Source organism: Bombus vosnesenskii, unplaced genomic scaffold (genome assembly GCF_011952255.1).
Source record: "Bombus vosnesenskii isolate JDL3184/JDL3185 unplaced genomic scaffold, Bvos_JDL3184-5_v1.1 scf7180000014444, whole genome shotgun sequence".
In the NCBI taxonomy this organism is placed as follows: Eukaryota; Metazoa; Arthropoda; class Insecta; order Hymenoptera; family Apidae; genus Bombus; species Bombus vosnesenskii.
This window is the reverse complement of record NW_022883454.1, coordinates 14,426-35,693: the sequence shown is the minus strand read 5'-3', so window position 1 is coordinate 35,693 and position 21,268 is coordinate 14,426. Positions and strand designations below refer to the sequence as shown.

The 21,268-nt window shown below is 46.8% G+C and overlaps 2 protein-coding genes across 2 annotated transcripts; one reads left to right on the top strand and one right to left on the bottom strand.

The window, feature by feature from the left end:
• Positions 1-1,706: 1,706 nt before the first annotated feature.
• On the bottom strand, positions 1,707-3,063 carry LOC117239876. The gene is made up of 3 exons (XM_033505714.1): positions 2,452-3,063; positions 1,980-2,256; positions 1,707-1,795 (listed from the first exon to the last, which is right to left on the bottom strand). The coding sequence occupies exons 1-3, from the start codon at positions 3,061-3,063 to the stop codon at positions 1,707-1,709; spliced, it is 978 nt and encodes a 325-aa protein (XP_033361605.1).
• A 2,666-nt stretch (positions 3,064-5,729) lies between these two features.
• On the top strand, positions 5,730-6,558 carry LOC117239875. Its single transcript, XM_033505712.1, has 2 exons — positions 5,730-6,009; positions 6,137-6,558. The coding sequence occupies exons 1-2, from the start codon at positions 5,730-5,732 to the stop codon at positions 6,556-6,558; spliced, it is 702 nt and encodes a 233-aa protein (XP_033361603.1).
• Positions 6,559-21,268: the final 14,710 nt, after the last annotated feature.

Below are 21,268 nucleotides of genomic sequence, written 5' to 3'. Positions count from 1 at the left end.
CCTCTTTACTTCTTTCGAACTCGTAATTTTGAATTCTTTATTTAAATCATCGAATAATTTATCAATTAGAGATTCGTCTGAAGTTGCTACCAGTCCATCATCTACGTATATGGTCATTAACATTAATTTGTCGTCTTCTGTATAAATATAAAAACAAGGATCTGCGTTACTCTGATAAAATTTTAAGTTCGAGATAAATTTTGTGAAACGTTCCGTCCAACATCTTGGAGACTGCTTTAAGCCATATAGGCCTTTTAGCAATTTACAAACGCGACTTGTACCATCATCACAACCTTTAGGTTGTTTCATATAAATATCTTCTTTCAGACTTCCATATAAAAATGCGGTTTAAATGCCGAACTGTCCGAGGTGTAAATTATTTTTGGCTGCAATACTGAGCATTAATCTAATTGTGTCAAACCGAGAAACGGGCCTATATGTTTCCTTATAATCTATGCCTTCTTTCTGTGAATACCCTTTTATTACTAGTCGCGCTTTGTATCGTTCCGAGTTGTCCGGATTTAGCTTTATCGTTAAGACCCACCTATTGCTAAGTACCTTCTGATCTTTAGGTTTTTCTACAAGAATCCACGTCTTATTTTCATGGTGCGATTTCATTTCATCATTCATAGTCGTTTTCCATAACTCTTTCCTTTCAGATCTCATCGCTTCGTTAAAATCCACCGGTAATTTTTCCGCTACGTACGTTACTGGGTTCCCATAAAAATCGGTTCGTTTGATCTTATCTCTATCTCTCAATTGTCTCACATTGTCGCTAGTTCCATGCGGTTGTTTTTCATGTTCACTCTCTGCACTTTCATACGTACATGCTCTATCGCTCTGCGCACTCACATCTTCGCTCTCGACAATTTTCGGTAAACTTAATTTTACGAATTTCGCATTTTCTAGTTCGGGCTTGAATATTACGTCACGGCTTAATATTACATTTTTTACTGTTGGCACGTACAATCGATACCCTTGTCCGTCATCTACATAACCTACCAAATATCCCTTGTTAGCCTTTTTGTCTAGTTTTGTTCTCTTCTCCGCTGGTATGTGTGCAAAGCACTCAGTACCGAAAACCCTAAACTTTTCTAAATTCGGCGGTTTCCCGTACCACAGTTCATATGGTGTTTTCTTGTCTTGTCTTGTCGGCCCCGTCTTATTTATGACATGTACTGCTGTGTTCATGGCTTCGACCCATAAAAACAGCGGTAGATTTGGTTTCGGATATAGCATCGACCGACCTGCCTCTACTATTGTTCTATTTTCCCTTTCTGCGACACCATTCTGTTCAGGAGTGTATGGGACGTTAATTGTGTGCCTAATTCCCTGACTTCTTAAAAATTCTTTGACTTTTTTATTTTTGAATTCTTTCCCTCCATCACTATGAATTTCGTTAATTTTATCATTAAACTGATTCTCAACTTCTAGGCAAAGAATTTTTAATTTTTCAATTACTTCTGACTTAAGTCGTAAGAAGTACATCTTTGTGAATTTTGAAAAATCGTCGTTAAATGTCAGAAAATACAGTTTCTTGCCTAATGACTCGACTTCCATAGGTCCACATACATCCGCATAAATAATTTCGCGAGGTTTAGTCGCCCGATTGATTTTCTCCTGACAACTCGATCTATGATGTTTCCCGTACGCGCAACGTTCACAGAAAAAGTTACTATTCTCTACCACTTTCATATTTGAATTCTTTAAGAACTCTTTAACATGCCTGATATTTTGATGACATAGCCGTTCGTGCCATAACTGTAACGTGTCCGCGTTTGACTCCGCTCTATTGCTAAAATTACAAACTGACGGTATGATAACTCGCGTATCTACTTTATACAAATTTCCAATAACTGAACCTCTTGCTATTATTTTCCGATTTTGTAAAAATACACAATTGGTCCCTTCCTTTGAAATACAGAAATCTACGCCCCTTCTTGCGACAGATCTAATCGAAAATAAATTTGTTTTCATACCTGGTACGTACAGAACATCGTTCATTGTACATGTTACCCATTTGCCGTCCACAAAAGTCTCTACTTTAATTTTTCCTTTGTCGCACGCATCCATGAATGTACCATCGTCGATCTCTATCATCGTATTATCGAATTCTTCGAAGACGCTAAACCATTCCCGTCGTTCTGTCATGTGATCCATAGCTCCTGAATCGATTATCCAAACATCAGCTTGTATCGCTGAGGTATTTCCTAATAGACCAATTCCGCTGTGATCCCGATTTTGATTTCTAGGTTCCTGGTTGTCTCTTCTGTCACTTTTAAAACAATTTTTACTTGTGTGGCCTTTCCTTTTGCATATAAAGCATCTAAAGCAATCCTTCTTTAGATGACCAACTTTTCCACAATTGAAGCAGCTTGGTCCTTGTTTCTCGTATTCACGTTTACTTGACTGCTTCTGCTGTTCCCTTTTATAATTATTATTTTTTGTTACCAGTACCACCGATGTTTCCTGGTCGTCTTTCTTCCAACTGATTTCTTCCGTCATCAGCCTGGAACTAAGCCTGTCTAAGGTCTTCTTTTCTTCTTCCACGGAATCCCACGCACTGTGAAAATGATCAAATTTGTATGGTAACACCGATAAAATGCGTGTTATCAGCATTTTCTCGCCAATTTCACTTCCAAGGGCTTTCATCTTTGCCGCTATGAGTTCCAACTTTGATAGGTTGTACGAGACATTTTCAGATTCTTCCCATTTAAGATCGAAGAACTGCTCCTGGACCATATTTAAATTCTCATCCGACTTCATGTCATATACTGTATTCAACTTTTTCCACATTTCGTGTGCTGTTGTGCAACATAAAACAAGATTCAACGGTTTCCTTCCTACTGAAGTCACGATTAATTTTCGCGCTAATCGATCTGCTTTCAAAAAACTTTCACGAGCGATTTCTTTCTCCGCGCTGTTACCTGGATGACACAGATTACCTTCACACACATTGATCAGGTCGTTATCTTCGCCCAAAAGTGTACGCATAACAAAACGCCACTGGAGCCAATTTTCGTCACCGCGTAACATCTCGATCTTCGCATTTGCTGATTCCATTTTAGCACTATCCCTTATTTTACTATGCACAACACTTTAACAATTTGTTCACTTCACGTTGCTACCTTGCAATTTACAGCCCTGGGCCCATAACCTGTTGAGGTTATTCGATGTGTAAGCAGAGAAAACACGTGGATAAGTTGTAAGGCAGAAAATATATTTAAATAGAAGTGTAATAAGTAAGAATACAATTTGAGCTGGTCCAGAACCGCACGCAAGCTGTGTTACCCAATAACTGAAAACCCCCGAAGTCAACGTCGCCTGTCTACTGTTTATGGCCTGACTTCGTCGCAGTCTTTTATCTACGCGCTGTCGATGGCTTCAGTGCTTGAGTAAAACTAAAAAGACCGGATGTAGAGTTTTCTTAGAAGTGGTAACCACTTCAACAGCGAACCTAAGCCCGCAGACAAAGAAGCTGGCACGGAGGAAGCCAGAGAAGCGACGACGCTAGGGGGTCGAAAATACGCATCCTCCAGACGAACCTAGGAGGATCAAGGCGAGCGCAAGACCTGCTCTACCAAACCATTCGGGAGAGCACGGTCGCCCTAGCGGTGGTGGCGGAACCATACAGAGTCCCGGATGCTTCGGAATGGGCCGGAGATACGGACGGAATCGTTGTCGTCACCTGGACATCAACGCCCGGGGCATTCGCCCGCGGAGCCCTGCTGGAACGCGGCAACGGATACGTAGCGATCGAGTGGGCAGGGATGGTGGTGGTGGGTGTGTACGTGTCACCCAACAGCGGAAGGGCAACAGTCGAGGAATTCCTGGACGGAGTCGGCGACTGCGTCAGGCGACGACTCCCCCGGCAAGTGCTCGTCCTGGGAGACATCAACGCGCACTCCATGGTATGGGGGAACGCCAGGACCAACGCGCGCGGCTGCACGCTGTCAAACTGGGCCGCGGGACTTGGCCTCCTGTTGGTGAACAGGTGCTCGAGCAGTACCTGCGTGGCGTGGAGAGGGAGCTCCATCGTCGACATCACATGGGCCTCCCCCGATGCATTCAGGCGGATCTCAGGCTAGAGAGTAGCCGAAGGGGTCGAGACACTTTCGGACCGCCTCTACATATTCATGGAGGTGGACACACCTGGACCCCGAACGTGGACTACAGGTGATGGTCGCGGTTCGTCTAGGAAAGGACACGCGCGCCCACCGCCAAGATGGAAGGTTAAGGAGATGAACGGGGATCTACTCCGGGCGGCTGCCATAACAACAGCTTGGAGCTGGGAAGCCCCGACGGCGACGACCGAGACAGACGTGGAAGAGGAAGCCGAGAACCTACGCCGAGCCTTGACAGCAATCTGCGACGCATCCATGTCACGTGCCATACCAGGCACGGTGCGAAGCAGGGCAGTCTACTGGTGGAACCCTCACATCGCGGAGCTGAGTACGAGCTGGTGTCCGGGCCCGAAGACAGTACCTAAGGGCCCGCCGTTGGCGACGACGCGACGTAGAAGGAGTCTCCTCGCGCTACCGGGCGTACCGCGTACTACGGCGCTCGCTGCAAAAGGAAATTAAAAACGCGAAGGACCGTGCCTGGTTCGAACTGATCGGAACAGTCGAGGCCGACCCATGGGGAAGGCCGTATAGGACGGTGACGCGGAAACTGCGCGCGAAGGGCCCCCTGGCAACGACGGAAATGGAACCTGCCCTGCTGCTGCGGATCATCGCGACACTGTTCCCCTCGTAAGAAGACAGGCCCACAGAACGGCCGCGGGAACCGACACGGACGTTGGAATGGAGGGATGACTGGGAAGTCACAGAGGAAGAGATATGGGAGGCGAGCAGAAGAATGGTCTCCCGCAACGTGATGCCGGGCCCAGACGGATTCTCGGGTCGGATCTGGGGGGAAGTGATGGGAGTCATGGAACCCAGACATCGGCGCTTCTATACAAGATGCCTGAAAGAGGGAGCCTACCCCGGGCATGGCAGACGGCGAGGCTGGCCTTGCTCGGTAAAGAGGGTCGACCGACGCCCTCGCCGTCAGCATACCGGCCGATATGCCTGCTAGACGAGGTCGGCAAACTGCTCGAGAGGGTAGTTGCCACTTGCTTGGAGCGACACATAGCGGGCCAGGTGCCAGGTTGGCACGAAAGCCAGTACGGCTTCCGGAAGGGACGCTCGACGATCGACGCGGTAAGACGCGTGCGGACACTGGCAGAGGACAGAGTTTCCCGGAACGACGTGGCGCTGGCGTTTTCCCTAGACATCGTCAACGCGTTTAACTCCATGCCGTGGGACAGGATACCGACGGCCTTGGAGCACTTCGAGGTTCTCAGCTACCTCGTCCGGCTGATCCGATCCTACATCGGCGACAGGTGGATTTGCTACAGCAACAAGGAGGGAGAGGAAAGGCGTCCTGTTGAGCGCGGAGTCCCGCAGGGCTCGGTACTGGAACCGATCCTATGGAACATTACGCACGATGAGGTACTGCGATGCCCGCTGCCCCCAGACGCGGCCATGTAGTGCAACGCGGACGACACCCTGGTCCTGGTCGGGGGTCGTGGCTGGCACGGGACACTGCGCATCGGCGAAATCGCAAGGGCCTCCGCAATCCGTGCCGTGCGCGGATTGGGCCTGAGGGTCTCCCCTGCGAAGTCGCAGGCCATCTGGTTCTATGACAAGAAGCGGCAAGGGACCCCACCGCCCGGCCTATGCATAAACATGGCAGACGAAACCGTCCAGGTGGGACCGCAGATGAAATATCTGGGTCTCGTCATCGACAGCCAGTGGACGTTCGAGCCACACTTCGATTGCCTGATTCCGAAAGTGTCGGTGGCTGCTAATGCCTTGTGCGGCCTGCTACCGTACATCGGCGGAGGAGGAGACGCGGTGCGCCGATTTTCAGAGGGCGTCATTCTGTCCCGAGCGATGTACCCCGGTATGGGCAGACGACCTGTTGGCGAGCCGCCGCAGCATCCTGCTCCTGAGGAGGCTACACGAGGTAACCGCCATCAGAATCATTAGGGGATACTGGACGGTGTCTCACGCGTCGGCGACCGCCATAACCGCCCCCCCCCCGTGGAAGCTCCGTGCGCTAGCGCTCAAAAAGTGATACACCCACCGGAGAGTATGGCATCCGGGAGAAGATCCGACCGAGCAGACTGCTCCGAACGACATAGGAACCGCTGAGGATGACACGTGGGACCGGTTGCGATCCCAGCTGATCAAAGAGGGAGGTGTATATCTGGGCGCGGAGGCGGTCTTCTCAAACTGGGAGGCATGGAGGAGCCGCCACGGCCTCCCGCTCACATTCAGAATGACCCAGATACTCACCGGACACGGCATGTTCTGCGAGTTTCTGAAGAGAATCGGACGGGAGACGACAGACATCTGCCACCACTGCGGAGAGGACAGGGACATGGCGCAACACACCCTGGGATTCTGTCCGGCGTGGGAGCTGCCCCGATACTCCCTGCGGCACGCCACAGGAGGAACATTGACCCCCACTCCTGTGATTATAGAGGCGATGCTGAGGGGGCCACAGACATAGACGATTTCCTCGTAGCTTCCGAGAATGACGAACAACATCGCGAAAACTTGCAGGTCCTGTTTCAGCGCCTCAACGACTACGGGGTCGTTATTAATTCCGCGAAGTGCGAATTCGGCGTCCGCGAAATTCAATTCCTCGCTTATACTGTAACCGCCGAAGGGATAAAGCCGCTGGCTGAACGCGTGGGCGCTATCGCTAAAGTACCGCAACCCGCAACCGTTAAAGATCTTCGAAAATACCTCGGTATGATTAATTACAGTCGTTTCATACCGACGGCCGCGCACACTCTCCGACCACTCAACGACTTATGGAAAGGCACAACCAAGCGCAACGCGTCTATTGAGTAGTCCGAGCATGCGAAAAAAAGCTTCCGCGAGTCGAAACGCGTTTTGGTCGACGCGACAATGTTAGCGCACCTGATCCCCTGCGCGCCCGTTAGCCTCGCGGTCGACGCATCCGATTACGCTATTGGTGCGGTACTTCAGCAACGCGTCAACGATTCGCGGCAACCACTAGGCTTTATGACAAAACTGATACCCCCCGCGCAACGAAAATACAGAGCGTATGATTGCGAATTGCTGGCGATGTACTACGCGGTTAAACGCTTCCGACATGCCGTCGAAGATAGGGAGTTCGCGATCTATACAGATCACAAACCTCTAATCTATGCGTTCAAGCAGAACCTCGACAAGTGTTCGCCAACTTTCCAACGGCTCCGTGATACAAAGCGCTACGCCGCCTAAGCGTAACACGACGCACTCAATCCGTCATCGATATCTCCACGCACCTTCCGCCGAATTTCTCGGAAGAGCATACACTCGCCAGCCGCGGCGGCACTTCTAATGAACGCACTCTAGTGGGAATATCGATGGCGAACGAAGGGAAGAATTAGTTCGATCGAAAAAATAAGGACATTCGACCACGAGCCGCGAAGCGCAAAAGACGAAAGTAAACGAGTCCGCTATTATCGAGGAATCGCCAGAACGTCGCTATTGTTGATCGTCGTTAAGTATCAACTGTTGTTAACTGTTAATTGTTATTCGTTGTTACCAAGTTTAATAAACGTTATTGGTTAAACATAACCGAGTGCATTTCAGTACCTATTACACCATTCCACCTCATATTTTTCGTGCACAATACAATTTTTGGGTTTAAGCCGCTGGGGAGCGAAGCTTTTTTATGAATTTTTTTTATTTTTTTCTGTCCTGAAAACTTGGTCGCAAAACAGGACGCTTCGGTAGTCTGCTTTTTGGGTGCTGTGTAACTTTGGGGAGGGGTGGGATGGGAGGGAGGGGGCGGGGGAGGGGGAATAATGAATAATATGTATCTGTCGGAGATGAAAGAACACCGGAACCTTTGGATAGCCCCGCAACATTGTAATCTAAAGTCTACTGTAGTCGTAACTAAACAATTACATTCCAACAAGCCACACGCAGACCCTATTCTTCGAGTAAGATGATTGCCAGATGTCGATGCGTCTCCGCAGTACATGTTCGGCTAGCCCGAGGGCCCGTTATAAATCTTAAGGTTTAGTTAACTGAAGTCCTTCAAACAGACAAACAGTCTCAGTCCCAACTACGGGAAGGTAGGGGAGACATATTTTTCAACGAGCGGCGTCTCCCATTAGCAACTTTCCCTCGAGGGCGGCTAGCATCTTTTTCTAACCACCGATATGGAGATTGACCAATTAGCAGCAACGCCAATTTCCCTTACTTTCTGAACGAAGGCTTTTCTCGACGAATCCGATGATCTCGTATCCTTAGACACACCCCGTTATAGTTTTCCTCTGGGGCATCATCGGGACGGGAAAGGCATTCTTTCTCGCGATCTCATTGATGAAAGGAGTAATTCTTTACGATCAGTGAATATTACGCGTCCGACTTAGATTTTGTGAGTACGTTCATCTATCATCCCGTCGACCGCGGATTCGTTATTGAACCTAGGATCATTGTCATTAGTATCTCGAGCACCTAACTACCGCGGTTACTTGTCCGGTTCTATAATACTCGTATTTGCACTAGTCAATGTCTTCTCCATTGCATAACGACAACGTGTAACACAAACGAAGATTCGTTTCACGCCCCTAACCCTAATTCTAATGTAAACCCTACATCAGAAGTGGGATCAGTGCCGGTTATAACAGTGCAAGAGTTTACGATCATCGTGCGCGAATTAATTCCGTCGCTAGTGCAAAATATCGAGTGTGGAACCTAACAATTTTTCGACTTCGCTGCATGGTGCGCAGCTACCAATCTGATTATGGAGGAAAATCCTTTACAAAGCAGTGCCCTGAATATAATTTCAATAACAAGTGTCGAATCGGCTTCTACGTAGTGGAGACACTAAGTGGTAGATCAAGCCATCCGGGTGAGTCGTTTCCATTTTACCCCGATTTCGGAGCCGAGTGTTCGCTAATTAAAGAATCCGTAGTCTTGAGAATTTCTGACAAAAGAACGATTGATATAGTAGTAATGCGAGGAATAAGAGATATTGGTACTAAACGTATCGCTCAAATCTTGTCCGTTGCAGGTGTTAGTGGTTAGAGATAAATTTTTCATGTCCTCGCTGATAGTTATTTAACAATACGATATCGCGATTACTCGTTAAATTTTAAGCCAATATTTTGACGTAATATTACACAAAATAGCCCCGCTATGTGTAAAACAAAAATAATTAATGCCTGTAATAAAACCGCTGAAAACGAGATCGATGTTAATGAAGTTGACAATGAGGTACGTGGTAGCGATAAAAGTCGATTAATCTTTCTTTTCGAAAATTCAGAGATTCATCCGTTACGGGTTTCCTACGTACTCGTACAAAAAATACAGGCCAGTTAGAAGTACAATTAATTGATCCTAACATCGCCGTACAAGGAGTCCTAATAGACTTCGCGAGCGCAGAATAGTACGTGATAGAACAAGCGACTTAATTACAGCCAAAAATCATAAAGCCTAGTAATTCACCGTTCGCGAGCCCTGTGTTACTCGTGAAGACGAACAATGGTTCAGATAGATGATAGGTAGATTTTCGAGAACTAAATAAATATACGGTCGCGGATCGGTATCCTTTACCCCTCATTGCGGAACAAGTCGCGAGATTGCAAAAGCAAGATATTTTATTATTCTGGACATGGCTGGTGTGTTTCTTCAAATCCCTATTCATCCTCATTCTAGGAAGTATACAGCATTGATTACTCTCGATGAGCAATTTGGATAATAAGTTGTTGTTTTCTTCGAATTCTTTTGTGCCTTTGTTCGATCCATTCGATGTCCTTTATTTACATAACATAAGTGCGTGCGCGTTTAATGTTTCTTCCGGAAGTCATTTTCGGGACGGCGATACTATGCTGACCCCGTCGAAAATGGGGATTCTTATACTTTCGGACAACCCTAATAATTGTGCAGCTCATACTTGCCTAAATATTCTAATATTTATGTTCTTCCTTGCTACAATTTTGTAAACCATCAAAGCGTTTAGTACGGAAATCCTCAGGAGTAGTCGCGTGCCAAGTCTTCTGTAGCATTTGACCCTTTTTAATTGCGGTGACATAAGAAATCATTTGGTCGGAGTGATCTGTACTACACTTCCCTTCGTTCCATTCAGCAGCGGCTGCTGATTTCGAGGTTGCGAACAAACGAAACGAGAGATCATTCTTGAGATTCTTTTGAAAACACGTATAACAGCCAACGTGCCATTCTTACGTTGTCGTCTATTTGAACGATCCCCTAATTATTGCCGACTCGATAGATCAAGCTCTAAAAGTATTGCACACCGTACTAGATACCCTTGTAAAAGCCGGATTCTCCTTTAACTTTTCAAAATGTTCTTTTCTAAAGGCATCGGTACTCTATTTGGAATATGTAATTTACGACGGAGAAGTTCGTCCCAATCCGGGTAAAATGCACGCTTTGAGTTCTTTACCTGCGTCAACGACCGTCACACAGCTCAGGCAGTTCATAGGTTTAGCCCTTTATTTCCGAAAATTCGTCCCTAAATTTTCACGGGTAATGAAACCCTTGTATGCGCTTACTTCCGATAATAAAAACATGACTTGGACAGATAGGCATGGAAAAATAAGGCAAAAGGTAATTTCCGCCCTGACCGACGCGCCGGTGTTAATGGTATTTGTCCCGAACTACCCGATAGAACTTCGTATCGACGCTAGTTCGGATGGATATGAGGTTATTTTAATGCACAAGATTGAGGGTAAAAATAGAGTAATAGAATATTACAGTATAAGAAGTAACCCTGCGGAATCTAGGTATCATTCTTACGAACCAGAAACGTTAGCAGTTATGAACGCCGTCAAGCATTTCCGTCATTATCTCCGCGGACGAGAATTTCTTGTCGTCTCCGATTGTAATCCTTTGAAGGCGTCCAGTAGTAAGGTAAATTTAAATGACAGGGTTTACAGGTGGTAGGCTTACTTACTAACTTTTACTTTTGACATTCTGTACCGGGAAGGTAAACGAATAGCCCACGTAAATTTTGTCTCGCGAAATCCCGTAGACTTGGATCGCAGTACGTTCAGCAAAATCGTAGAGAAAGAAATTAACCTAACCGAAATCTCCGACGATTGGCTACTAGCGGAACAACGTCGCGACCCACAAATTTCCGAGATCGTCGATAAATTACAGAACGAAGAGCTCGCGGAAGACGTCGTGAATGCGTGTGAGTTACGGTCCGGTACCCCTCATCGTAAAATACAGAGAAAAGGCAGAACTCTCTGCTTGTCCATTGTCCCCAGAGGTTTTAGATGATCTGTTATTAACCATGTACAACAGTCAATTATGCACTTAGGTTGGGATAAAACGCTTGGGAAACTGTGCGAGTGTTACTGGTTCGAAGGAATGGCGGAGTATGTTCGTCAATTCGTAGAGAACTGTCACGCTTGTCAAGTTTCGAAGGCCAGTTCAGGTAAAATACAAGCTGAATTACATCCTATACCTAAGACCAGCATACCTTGGCATACAGTTCACGTCGACATAACGGGCAAACTAAGCGGTAAAAGTGGTTCGAAACAGTATGTCATTGTTTTGGTCGACGTCTTCACTAAATTCGCATATCTGCATCATACTCGTAAAGTAGATTTCCTTAGTACCGTTAAAGCACTTAAGTACTATATTTTTATTCGGCAGTCCTTGCCGGATTATAGCGGATCAAGAGAGGTGTCCTAACGGGGATTCAAGGGAAACTCCACTTAATCTCAACCGGTGCGAGTAGGGCCAATGGTCAGGTAGAGCGTACTATGGGTACGTTGAAAATTATGTTCACAATCATAGAAACGACCGGGCGATCGTGGCTAGACGCGATTGGCAAAATACAGCTGGCTTTGAATTGCACCACCAACCGCGTGACTAAATCGAGCCCATTGGAACTATTGGTGGAACAGCAAAGACCTTACGACTCGTTGATACCCGATAATATCGAAGAAAGAGAAGTAGATATCTCTGATGTAAGACAGCGGGCAATAGAGGATATAGAAATTAGTGCTAGGTACGATAAAGGTGGAGTTGACAAAACTAAAGCTAAGGTAGTTAGGTTTAACCTTGGTGATTTTGTATTATGCAAAAACGAGGAAAGAAACCAGACGAAGTTAGATCCGAAATTCAGGGGTCCATTCGAGATAGCAAAGATTTTGGAAGGAGATAGATATACTTTAAAAAACCTTAGACGGCAAACAATCATATAAGGACAGACATGACAGACTGAGAAAAATGCTAGAAAGTTGTGCCCCTGCTGAGATGGACGTCTGCGATGATGACAACGATGGTGATTATAACGATGCAAGTGCACTGACCTCAGAGGATCATTAACATCACGTTGTGGTCGTAGTAACCTAACCCACAGTGACGTTTGCGTATCTGTAATATATCCACTGTGATGTTTCATGTATCTGTAATATACCCACAGTGACGTTTGCGTATCTGCAATATATCCACTGCGATGTTTCATGTACCTGTAATATACCCACAGTGACGTTTTGCGTGTCTGCAATATATCCACTGTGATCTCTCATACATCTGTAATATACCCACAGTGACGTTTTGCGTGTCTGCAATATATCCACTGTGATGTTTCATGCATCTGCAATATACCCACAGTGATAACCCAACGTAGCAATATGATCCAACCAACTGAGATTCATCAGTGTACGAAATCGAACATGATCTGTCGTGTCATTACGGTCTGGCGACTCACAGAACGCAACTAGCACTTTGAATACAAACTATAACGCTACAAATTCTTGTTCTCTTTTAGTTTTGTGTTGTCAAGCCCCCGAACGAAATTTTGTTATTACACTGGACCCCTGACTTACTTGGACATTTATTTAAATCGTAAATAATGTCAGTTGCATCGAATCTAATGTAAGAAAGCACGATATTTTCGTTACACACGAGAACCTGTGATAGTCAGGATGGCTGTGTCGGAGATGAAAGAACGCCGGAGTCTTTGGAATTTTGGTTAATCCCGCAGCATTGTAACCTAGAGTCTACTATAGCTGTAATTAAACAATTGTAGTTATTCAATCCGATTGTAATTGTTCGAGAGTTGTGATAATGAGCTTGGGCTCGAGGCGACAGCCAGTCGCCGAACGTAGCCGCGGTCACGGGATGAACGCTTTGTCTAACAAAGGCATGGAATAATTCTATAGCTCTCCTTGAAAAGGAAATAGTTGTAACACTCGACAGTAAACATTCCAACGGTTTCTCTCCCGTGGCTCGCCACACGCAGACCCTATTCTTTGAGTAAGATGATTGCCAGATGTCGATGCGTCTCCGCAGTACATGTTCGGCTAGCCCGAGGGCCCGTTATAAATCGTAAGGTTTAGTTAACTAAAGTCCTTCAAACTGACAAACAGTCTTTGTTCCAACTACGGGAAGATAGGGGAGACATATTTTTCAACGAGCGGCGTCTCCCACTAGCAACTTTCCCTCGAAGGCGGCTAGCATCTTTTTCTAACCACCGATATGGAGATTGACCAATCAGCAGCAACGCCAATTTCCCTTACTTTCTAAACGAAATATTTTCTCGACGAATCCGATGATCTCGTGTCCTTAGACACACCCCATTATAGGTTTCCTCTGTGGCTTCATCGGGACGGGAGATTCATTCTCGCTCGCGATCCTGTCGACTAAAGAGTAACGTCTTTACACTCAGAAACTATTTTCACGTTTTACCAACAAAGAGTCAGACTTAGATTCTGCGACAACGTCCATCTATCATCCCGTTGGCCGCGGATTCGTTATCGAACCTGAGACCATTGTCACTAGTGTCGCGAGCGCCCAACCGCCGTGGTAGATTGTCGGATCCGCGTTACCCATACTTGTGTCAATAAATCGTATCTTTGTCACACCGCAACGATGGCTACCTTCAATGAAGACTCATCAAACACCAACAACTCTATCCTCAACGCTACCCTGACATATCTAATTGTGCGAGATCAGAATGTTTAGCCTCAAATAAGAATTATGGAACTACACATTGTACAGGACGACGGTGGCTATGTGGTTACTGTAGCTGACTGCAAACACATAGATTGGCGGTTGGAATCCATTCTCGACTGGATTTTGACATAAGTGTGTTCAGGATCAGAAGTAAAATGTGATGTGTGTGAGAATGCGTACTTGGGCGACCGAGCTTCTACGTCTTAGGTCTCTCTAGGAAATTACCTCACGAGATGTGAAAAATAAAAATAAAAATACAATAAAGAAAAAATAAAAAAAAGTAAAAAAGAAAAAGAAGTCTACCTATGAAAACAACATAGAAAAAATGTGAAAAAAGGAAAAAACTCTTTCTCCTCATATTCGTAATACTTGTAACACAGCAACATTGATACTAACCCAGAACAACGAAACGAAGGTCACCTGTCATCAAAAGGGTTGTGAAGAAGAATGAGGTTATGAATATCCGTACTGCCATGGTCTTAGTGTAGTAGTCCAGCTACAGATTCAAGGATTACATCCCCCTGGGGCCCCGTAGTCCATATTCTTTGATAATTCCTACAATAATATTTTATAATTGTACTTACAGATATTTATGCCAATTTATCTGCGAGAATATGTTTAAAAAAGTAAAATCCCGGTAAAAGATAAAAGGGTAGACATTTGCATTACCTATTAAGTATTATAGAAATATATTAGAGGAAACATATATATTTCGTCGTCCTCTCCAAGGTCGGTGCTGCTGATATTTAAAGGGGTTCTCTCCAAGGTCGGTGCTGCTGATATATAAAGGGGGTGCTCTCCAAGGTCGGCACTGCTGGTATATAAAGGCGGTCCGATTCCCGGCGGAGCCAGCATCATCCGACCTAGGCAGATCAGTATAGTCGAACATTTAACATTCGAAATTTTTTCGAAAACTTGTAAACCATGGAGATTTTACAAAACACAAACGATCGGTTCCGAGAAGGAGTTCCCGTCCGGGTGGTTCGAGTCGAATCACTTACCACCATGTGGGTTCGTTTGGCTGGATGGCCGAAGATAACCCAGACACTCTATTTGAAGATGATGGAACATCCCGTGGAGTACTTGCCGAAGGCGAAAAGTTTAAGAACAGGCATGCTAGTCGCCGTGCTAGTAGATTTTAAGGAATCTAGCGCTTGGGAAAGAGCCATCCTTTTACAAAGGACCATGACTGGCTACATCGTCTTTCTAATCGATTGGGGGTTAGAGAGCGAGCAATGTCTCGATTCAATACGGCTGCTGCCCTGTAATTTGGCAAAAATGGCACCGTGGGCTAGAAAAATCGTTCTGCCAGGTGTACGAGAACAAGCGATCCAAGGGAAGAGACATCGAGTGGCCCAATTCACCATGTTGAGACGGACAGGGAGCCTAGTCAACATCGATCCTTCTCCAGGAGAAGCAATAACTGCAAGGTTGCTGCTGGACCGAGAGCCGGGAGAATCCGCAAGAGATATGGCAGCATACTGGCTGGAGTTGGGATACCTCGATCCCGAATAATCGCTACTATTGCCAGACTCTTTTTTTCTAAGTATAATAATTCTTGTATGTATGGTTCTGTATGTATGGTTGTATGTACAGTTTTATGTGGATATTTGTATTTTTTTATATATATATATTACTACTGAATTGTATATTCTTAGTCAAGTTTGGTTTTGTATGTCTGGTTTTGTATGTATGGTTTCGTATGTATGATTCTATGTACAGTTTTATGTGGATATTTGTATTTTTCTATATATATTGGTACTGAATTGTATATTCTTAGTCATGACTGTAGGTGAATAAAAACTAATGAAAGCTTAAAAAGTTGTCAACTCTCTCTTATCCTTCCTCCCCATTCACACAAGTCCTACAATACTAAATTTAATGTTCAGTTGTACGAATTGCAAGGTACATAATAAAAAAAAAAGAATAAAAAAGTAAAATAAAATAAAAAAAGGAATAAAAGAAATAAAATAAAATAAAATAAAAAAAGTTAAATTTAAGATATCTTTTAAACTAATTATTTTGCAAATCAAGTACTTGTATACTCCTCTGTAGAGAATCAAAAACTGCGGACCGGATCGTCCATCCAGAAAACGAGAAACCCGAGAAAAAGGAATTGCCCGTGTTGATGTTAGGTCGCGTCCTCGTCGCTTCGTTTATCGTTGGACACACGCTGATCGAACAACGACGCCTTTTCACGGATCCCTCGTGTTTTTCCTCCCTTTCGGTTTCGGAGAAAGACGCCGAGCAACGTGAATCTCGACGCGTGGCATAACGTTGTTTCGTCGGCCCGGCCTTTGACGCTGGTCGCGGAAGCGAATCGATACCTCGTCGATCGACGCGTGGCGGCGATACGCGTTGCTCTCGTCCCCCTGAGACGCGTAATTAAGAACGACGATCGAAGAACGACGGAGAATCGACGGACGAGGAGGCGGATGAATTCATTGGATATCGTGTAGCCGGCGATTATCGCTTCCCGATTAATAACTGCGACCATCTTCTCCGGAGTTCGTGGGTTATGACGTTTAGTCGCGATATTAACGTACTTCCAAAGATTACGGATCTAAGCCTGCTTCGTTCGCTTTATCGCGACTCTTCTTACGATCTCCATCGAACGCACCCCTGCGATATTTAATCGCACAGGGGACGAGGATCGTGCGAGTGCTCCTCTTTCCCTTGTTTCATGACCGATCTCCCTTGAGCGATACTCGACGTCGTTCGAGTCAAGTACCTTCAGATTTGTATCAACGTCGGCTATCGCGTCGTTCCGTGTCGCGGCATTTTCCATCCTAAAGGGATTCTTCGTTTCACATCGCAATGTCCTACGACGCGTTATATGGTCGTAAGAACGACGAAACCAAGATCCAACCTTTTTATACTTATTCGTATCTAGATCTCGAGTCGGTTATTAATCGTCCGGCGGCACACAGCGCTATTATCTCCGAACCGAGAGAGCAACGTCGAAAGAAACGGCGCAGCCGGCCGTTCTCACGAAACTCGCTCGCTCCAAGAATCCCGTGGCTCTCTTTTTCGTCCGAGGTCACCCTTTGTCCGTGAATTGGCATTAAGCCGCACTCCGATCTGTGCGCAGATCGTGTTCCACTGCGAACACTGTAAAGGGCAATTGTACGTCGAGTGGTACGCGGAAGCCGTTATCCCGCGGGTTACATATCGCAGCCCGTGGTTTCCGTATACTCGCCCTATAGCGTGCCGCGTTAATTCCAATTTATTCGCTCATACGAAACGTGGCTCGAAACTTGATCCGTCTTACGTTCGCCAGTCCGTATTCTCGATACGAGAAATCGATCGACGTATTCCACGTATTCGACTCTTTTAAGCCGCCAAAGTACGACTCCCCGATCCTTTATCATTTAATATATATCCTATGTTTTATCGTTCTTGTAATATCGGAAAATAAGGATAGAAATTTTTTTTTCGATTACTTACAATTTATTAATATTAAATTGAATATACAAATATAAATTGGACAGAGAACGATATTTATTTAACGGAAACTAAGTGCAATACTCGTATCTATATCAAATAACTTTACAGTTATTCGACCACTCTCGTCACAACGAATCTAACACACACACACTCTCTCTCTAACATCTCTATCAATTCTCACGACTCTACTCTTCGACGACTCAAAACCTCTAACGACTCTACTCTTCGACGACTCAATTAGCTCTGATCTCCGCCAATACACTCCTGCCCGGTCGTGCTCGTTCTTGCTCTCGTCCTCTCACACACATACACACTTTTCGGCTCACATACTCTGGCCTCTCGATTGCCACTGCTTGAAATATGAAACCGTACCTCTGTTTTGACGCTGCTTATCCTTTCTCGCGTCGCTGTTACTAGGCGCTCTTGGATGTAAACAAACCACGAAAGACGACGTACACGGTTTTTTCTATTTTCAACCGACCTCTAATTCAAATCTATTCTACGATATTACATTCTTGCATTGTTTTCTTCCTCGACGTTTCACTAATCGGAGCAGATGCAAAGTGTTGGATAATCGATTCGAGACAATGGGATCTCGAGCGACAGGCGTCGTAAACCCAAGGACAACCATGCCCGGACAGTGTCACGGTTACGAGCGCGAAACCTTTTAATCGCCTTTCGCTCGTAATATGCGCTCGTACGCGCGTATTACGCCGATCCCGTCACCGATCTCGATCGATCGAGAGATCGCCAAATTAACGCTTAAAGCGACCTTCCAATCGCTACGTTCGGATCGCGTCGTCGGCGCAGGTACCGCAGTCGAGGATGACACCTCCTCCTTCGCTCGGCTCGTCGTTTCTTGCTGGATCGCGAGAGAAAAGAGCTGATATCCTCTGAAACGCGCGACGCGGCATCGAGTTGGACCTCGTTGCGTTCTACGTATATCGACGATCCGTCAGAGAAGAACATCGGGAATCCTCGATCGCACTCTCTCGAGCCGTCAAGCCACTCACACCCGCTTTTCGCTCGACGCGCTACCCAGAGAAAAAAACGAAAATAGAGGTAACCGATCGAGTGCGTTTGCGCTTACGCCAACGAGGAGAATCTCTCGAAAAGACGAATCGATTCTTTAAGAATACGGACAAACTGTGTTTCCGGGTTTGCCTTCGGCGTCGCTGGACCTTACGCGGAGATCGTTCCGCGGCAACGACGATAAATCCTATGCCCTGGCGGATTCCCTAGTTTAGCCTGCGTGGGTCTAGCGAATTATCCGTCTTTTTTGTCGAGAGTCGCGATCCCCGGCAACGAGGTTGCAACCCGCTCGAAATCGTTGCCGTTATAAATTGCGTAGCGATAGGAAGACATCGATTCGTCGATCGAATCGAGGGGATGTAACGTCTGTGCGCGCATTTAGTTTCTAGAATCGCCAACGACATGTTTATTATCGACGGTTTAATATTTAAAACGGTCGTTAACGAGACACCGTTTACCTACGACCGATCTAGTCGCATTTACATCGAGTTGCTTTCCGTGATTCGAACGATTCGAATCCGTACAGCCGATTTACCGGATATTATCGACGACCGGACCTCGAGGTCCGAAATTACGAGGGTCAACAGCCTGATGATAACGCGTCGCCATTCTTCGGGCGCATTTCGATTCTGCGAGCTGCAATCCGATCGAACTCTCGACGGAAAAATCCTCGACGAGTGCGTCTCCGATCGAGACGACGCGGCGACGACGACGTCTGGAACGTCGAATACCTCTGCGATCCTTAACGACTCGACACACGCGAGAACTCGAAGCGGGAGAATGCAACCGCGCCGGATCGGGATCGGAGTACTCTTAGGCCGGGTATGCAGGCTTTATTTGCCCGTGATAGAGGAGTTGCATAAGGAGAAGGCGAGTGCACGGGCGGCTGGTGGGAGCGATGAAGCGGTGCGAGAGGGAGAAGCTAGGTTTTGCGAACGTGGACGAGCGAGAAGGAACGAGAAGGGAGGGTTAGGTCGAGCAGGTCGTTGACGGTTGGAGGATGATGCCGTGTTGTCCCTGGATCGATCCCGGCCCGTCACCACCCCGACACCGCAACCACCAAGCGTCGGCTAACTACCTCTCGCAGATGTACGCGTGTGCGTATAACGGCGCACACTCGCGCGACACGGGCCTACCTCTCCCCATCCAGCGCCGCTCCAACAACCGCTTCTCATCCACTCTCATCCACTCCAATCTACCGACCTTTTCGACCTTCTCTCCTCCGTCCTCTCCTACGCCACTCTACGTTCCGCTCTACGCTCCCGTCTGCGTTTCGGTCTACATGGTGGCCGAACCACGGCCGAAACCTAGGCCACCATGTACCGCATACGATACGAACGTATCCTCGTCGTCGTTGGATCACCGAGAGAGCGGGCTGCTGTCGCGCACAGGCACGCTACGACGCACAGCGTTACTCTCTTCTCTCCGCGAACGCTGACACCGCGTCGTATCGCTGTAGCACGCGTGTCTGCCAACTCGTGCGAAAGCCGGGTATCAAGCACAGACGTGGCGCGATTCGTACGCCGTGCTCGAAACGCCGAGCCACACCAGGTTTCGTCGGAGCTCGCCGCCGCTTACTACTTTGGATGGAAATTTCCGCCAGGTCGACCAGGTTCGAGCTTCGCGCCGAGAAACGAAAACGCGGCACGCTCCATACGAAAGAATCGGATGTACGCGAGAACGTAAACGAAAGGATCTGCTCTCCCGGGAACGAGCACGGCGACTTTCTTCGGAAATTTACAATTTTGATGCGCGGCGTTGCCTACGGAAGCGATCACGGTGTCGGTGGTCAAGGCGGGCTTTCTCCGTCTTCCGCTCGTATTCCGCGCTCGCAATCGTTCACGGTCCGTCGACCACGTCCGCGAAACTCCCTCGCCACCGCTGTTCGCTTCTCGCGAACGCCCGCGTGCCCGCCCCTTCTTTTCGCAACGTTCCAAACGTCCCGTGCTGTCGCAAATATTACCTCGTTGCAAAAAGACATCGAGTTTTATCGCGACCAGCGGCAGAACGAAGGAACCGAATCGCCGCGCTGCCTACGTGCTCTGGACGCCATTAGCGAGCACTTGCGCGGGCCGGCGTCGTTATATATAATCGTTAAATATAATCGGACGAAGAATCTTATTCGATTTAATTTCGCGATGCTAAAGCGTCCCTCGAGAACGCCCGTACCGATATCTATATTCACGCGCCATCCTTGCAATTTTTAACACGGCAAATCGTGTTTCTTCGTCGAAGAAACGCTCGCCGTACAGAGCAAACGAATTTTCACCAACTTGGATGTTTTCCCCTTATTTTTCCTTTTTTCTCCCCGAGGGACCATTCGTCGAGAAGGCAGCAAGCAACGGCTGTTCATTTTCGCGAATCCAGCGAGGATAATTACGGATAAAATCTTGAGAAACAGTCGCTAAAAAATGACCGGTCCCAAAGGGGGGAAGGATAAAACGGGAAAACGGATGTTCGGGCACGCTAGCGGCCACGGTTTCACATAAATCACCGGAGGTGAAAAAGCGGGAGCAATCGGGCCGAATATCGTATTTAGCTCTATCCGGCAAAGAGTTATTTACGAAGTCGAGCTAACCACCGACGATACGTTTCCTTAAATCGCAGTGCCGCGTGGATACAAGCCTCCCGTTCCACGATCTTCCACTCCGTGTTCGCGCAGAAAGCGTAGAAAGCGTAGAAAGCGTAGAAAGCGAAGTTTGAAAAATTCGCGCATCTTTGGCGAACGGCGAAACGAACGTGCGGTCGCGGAAAAGAAAACTATTAAAGGAACGAACGAGTAG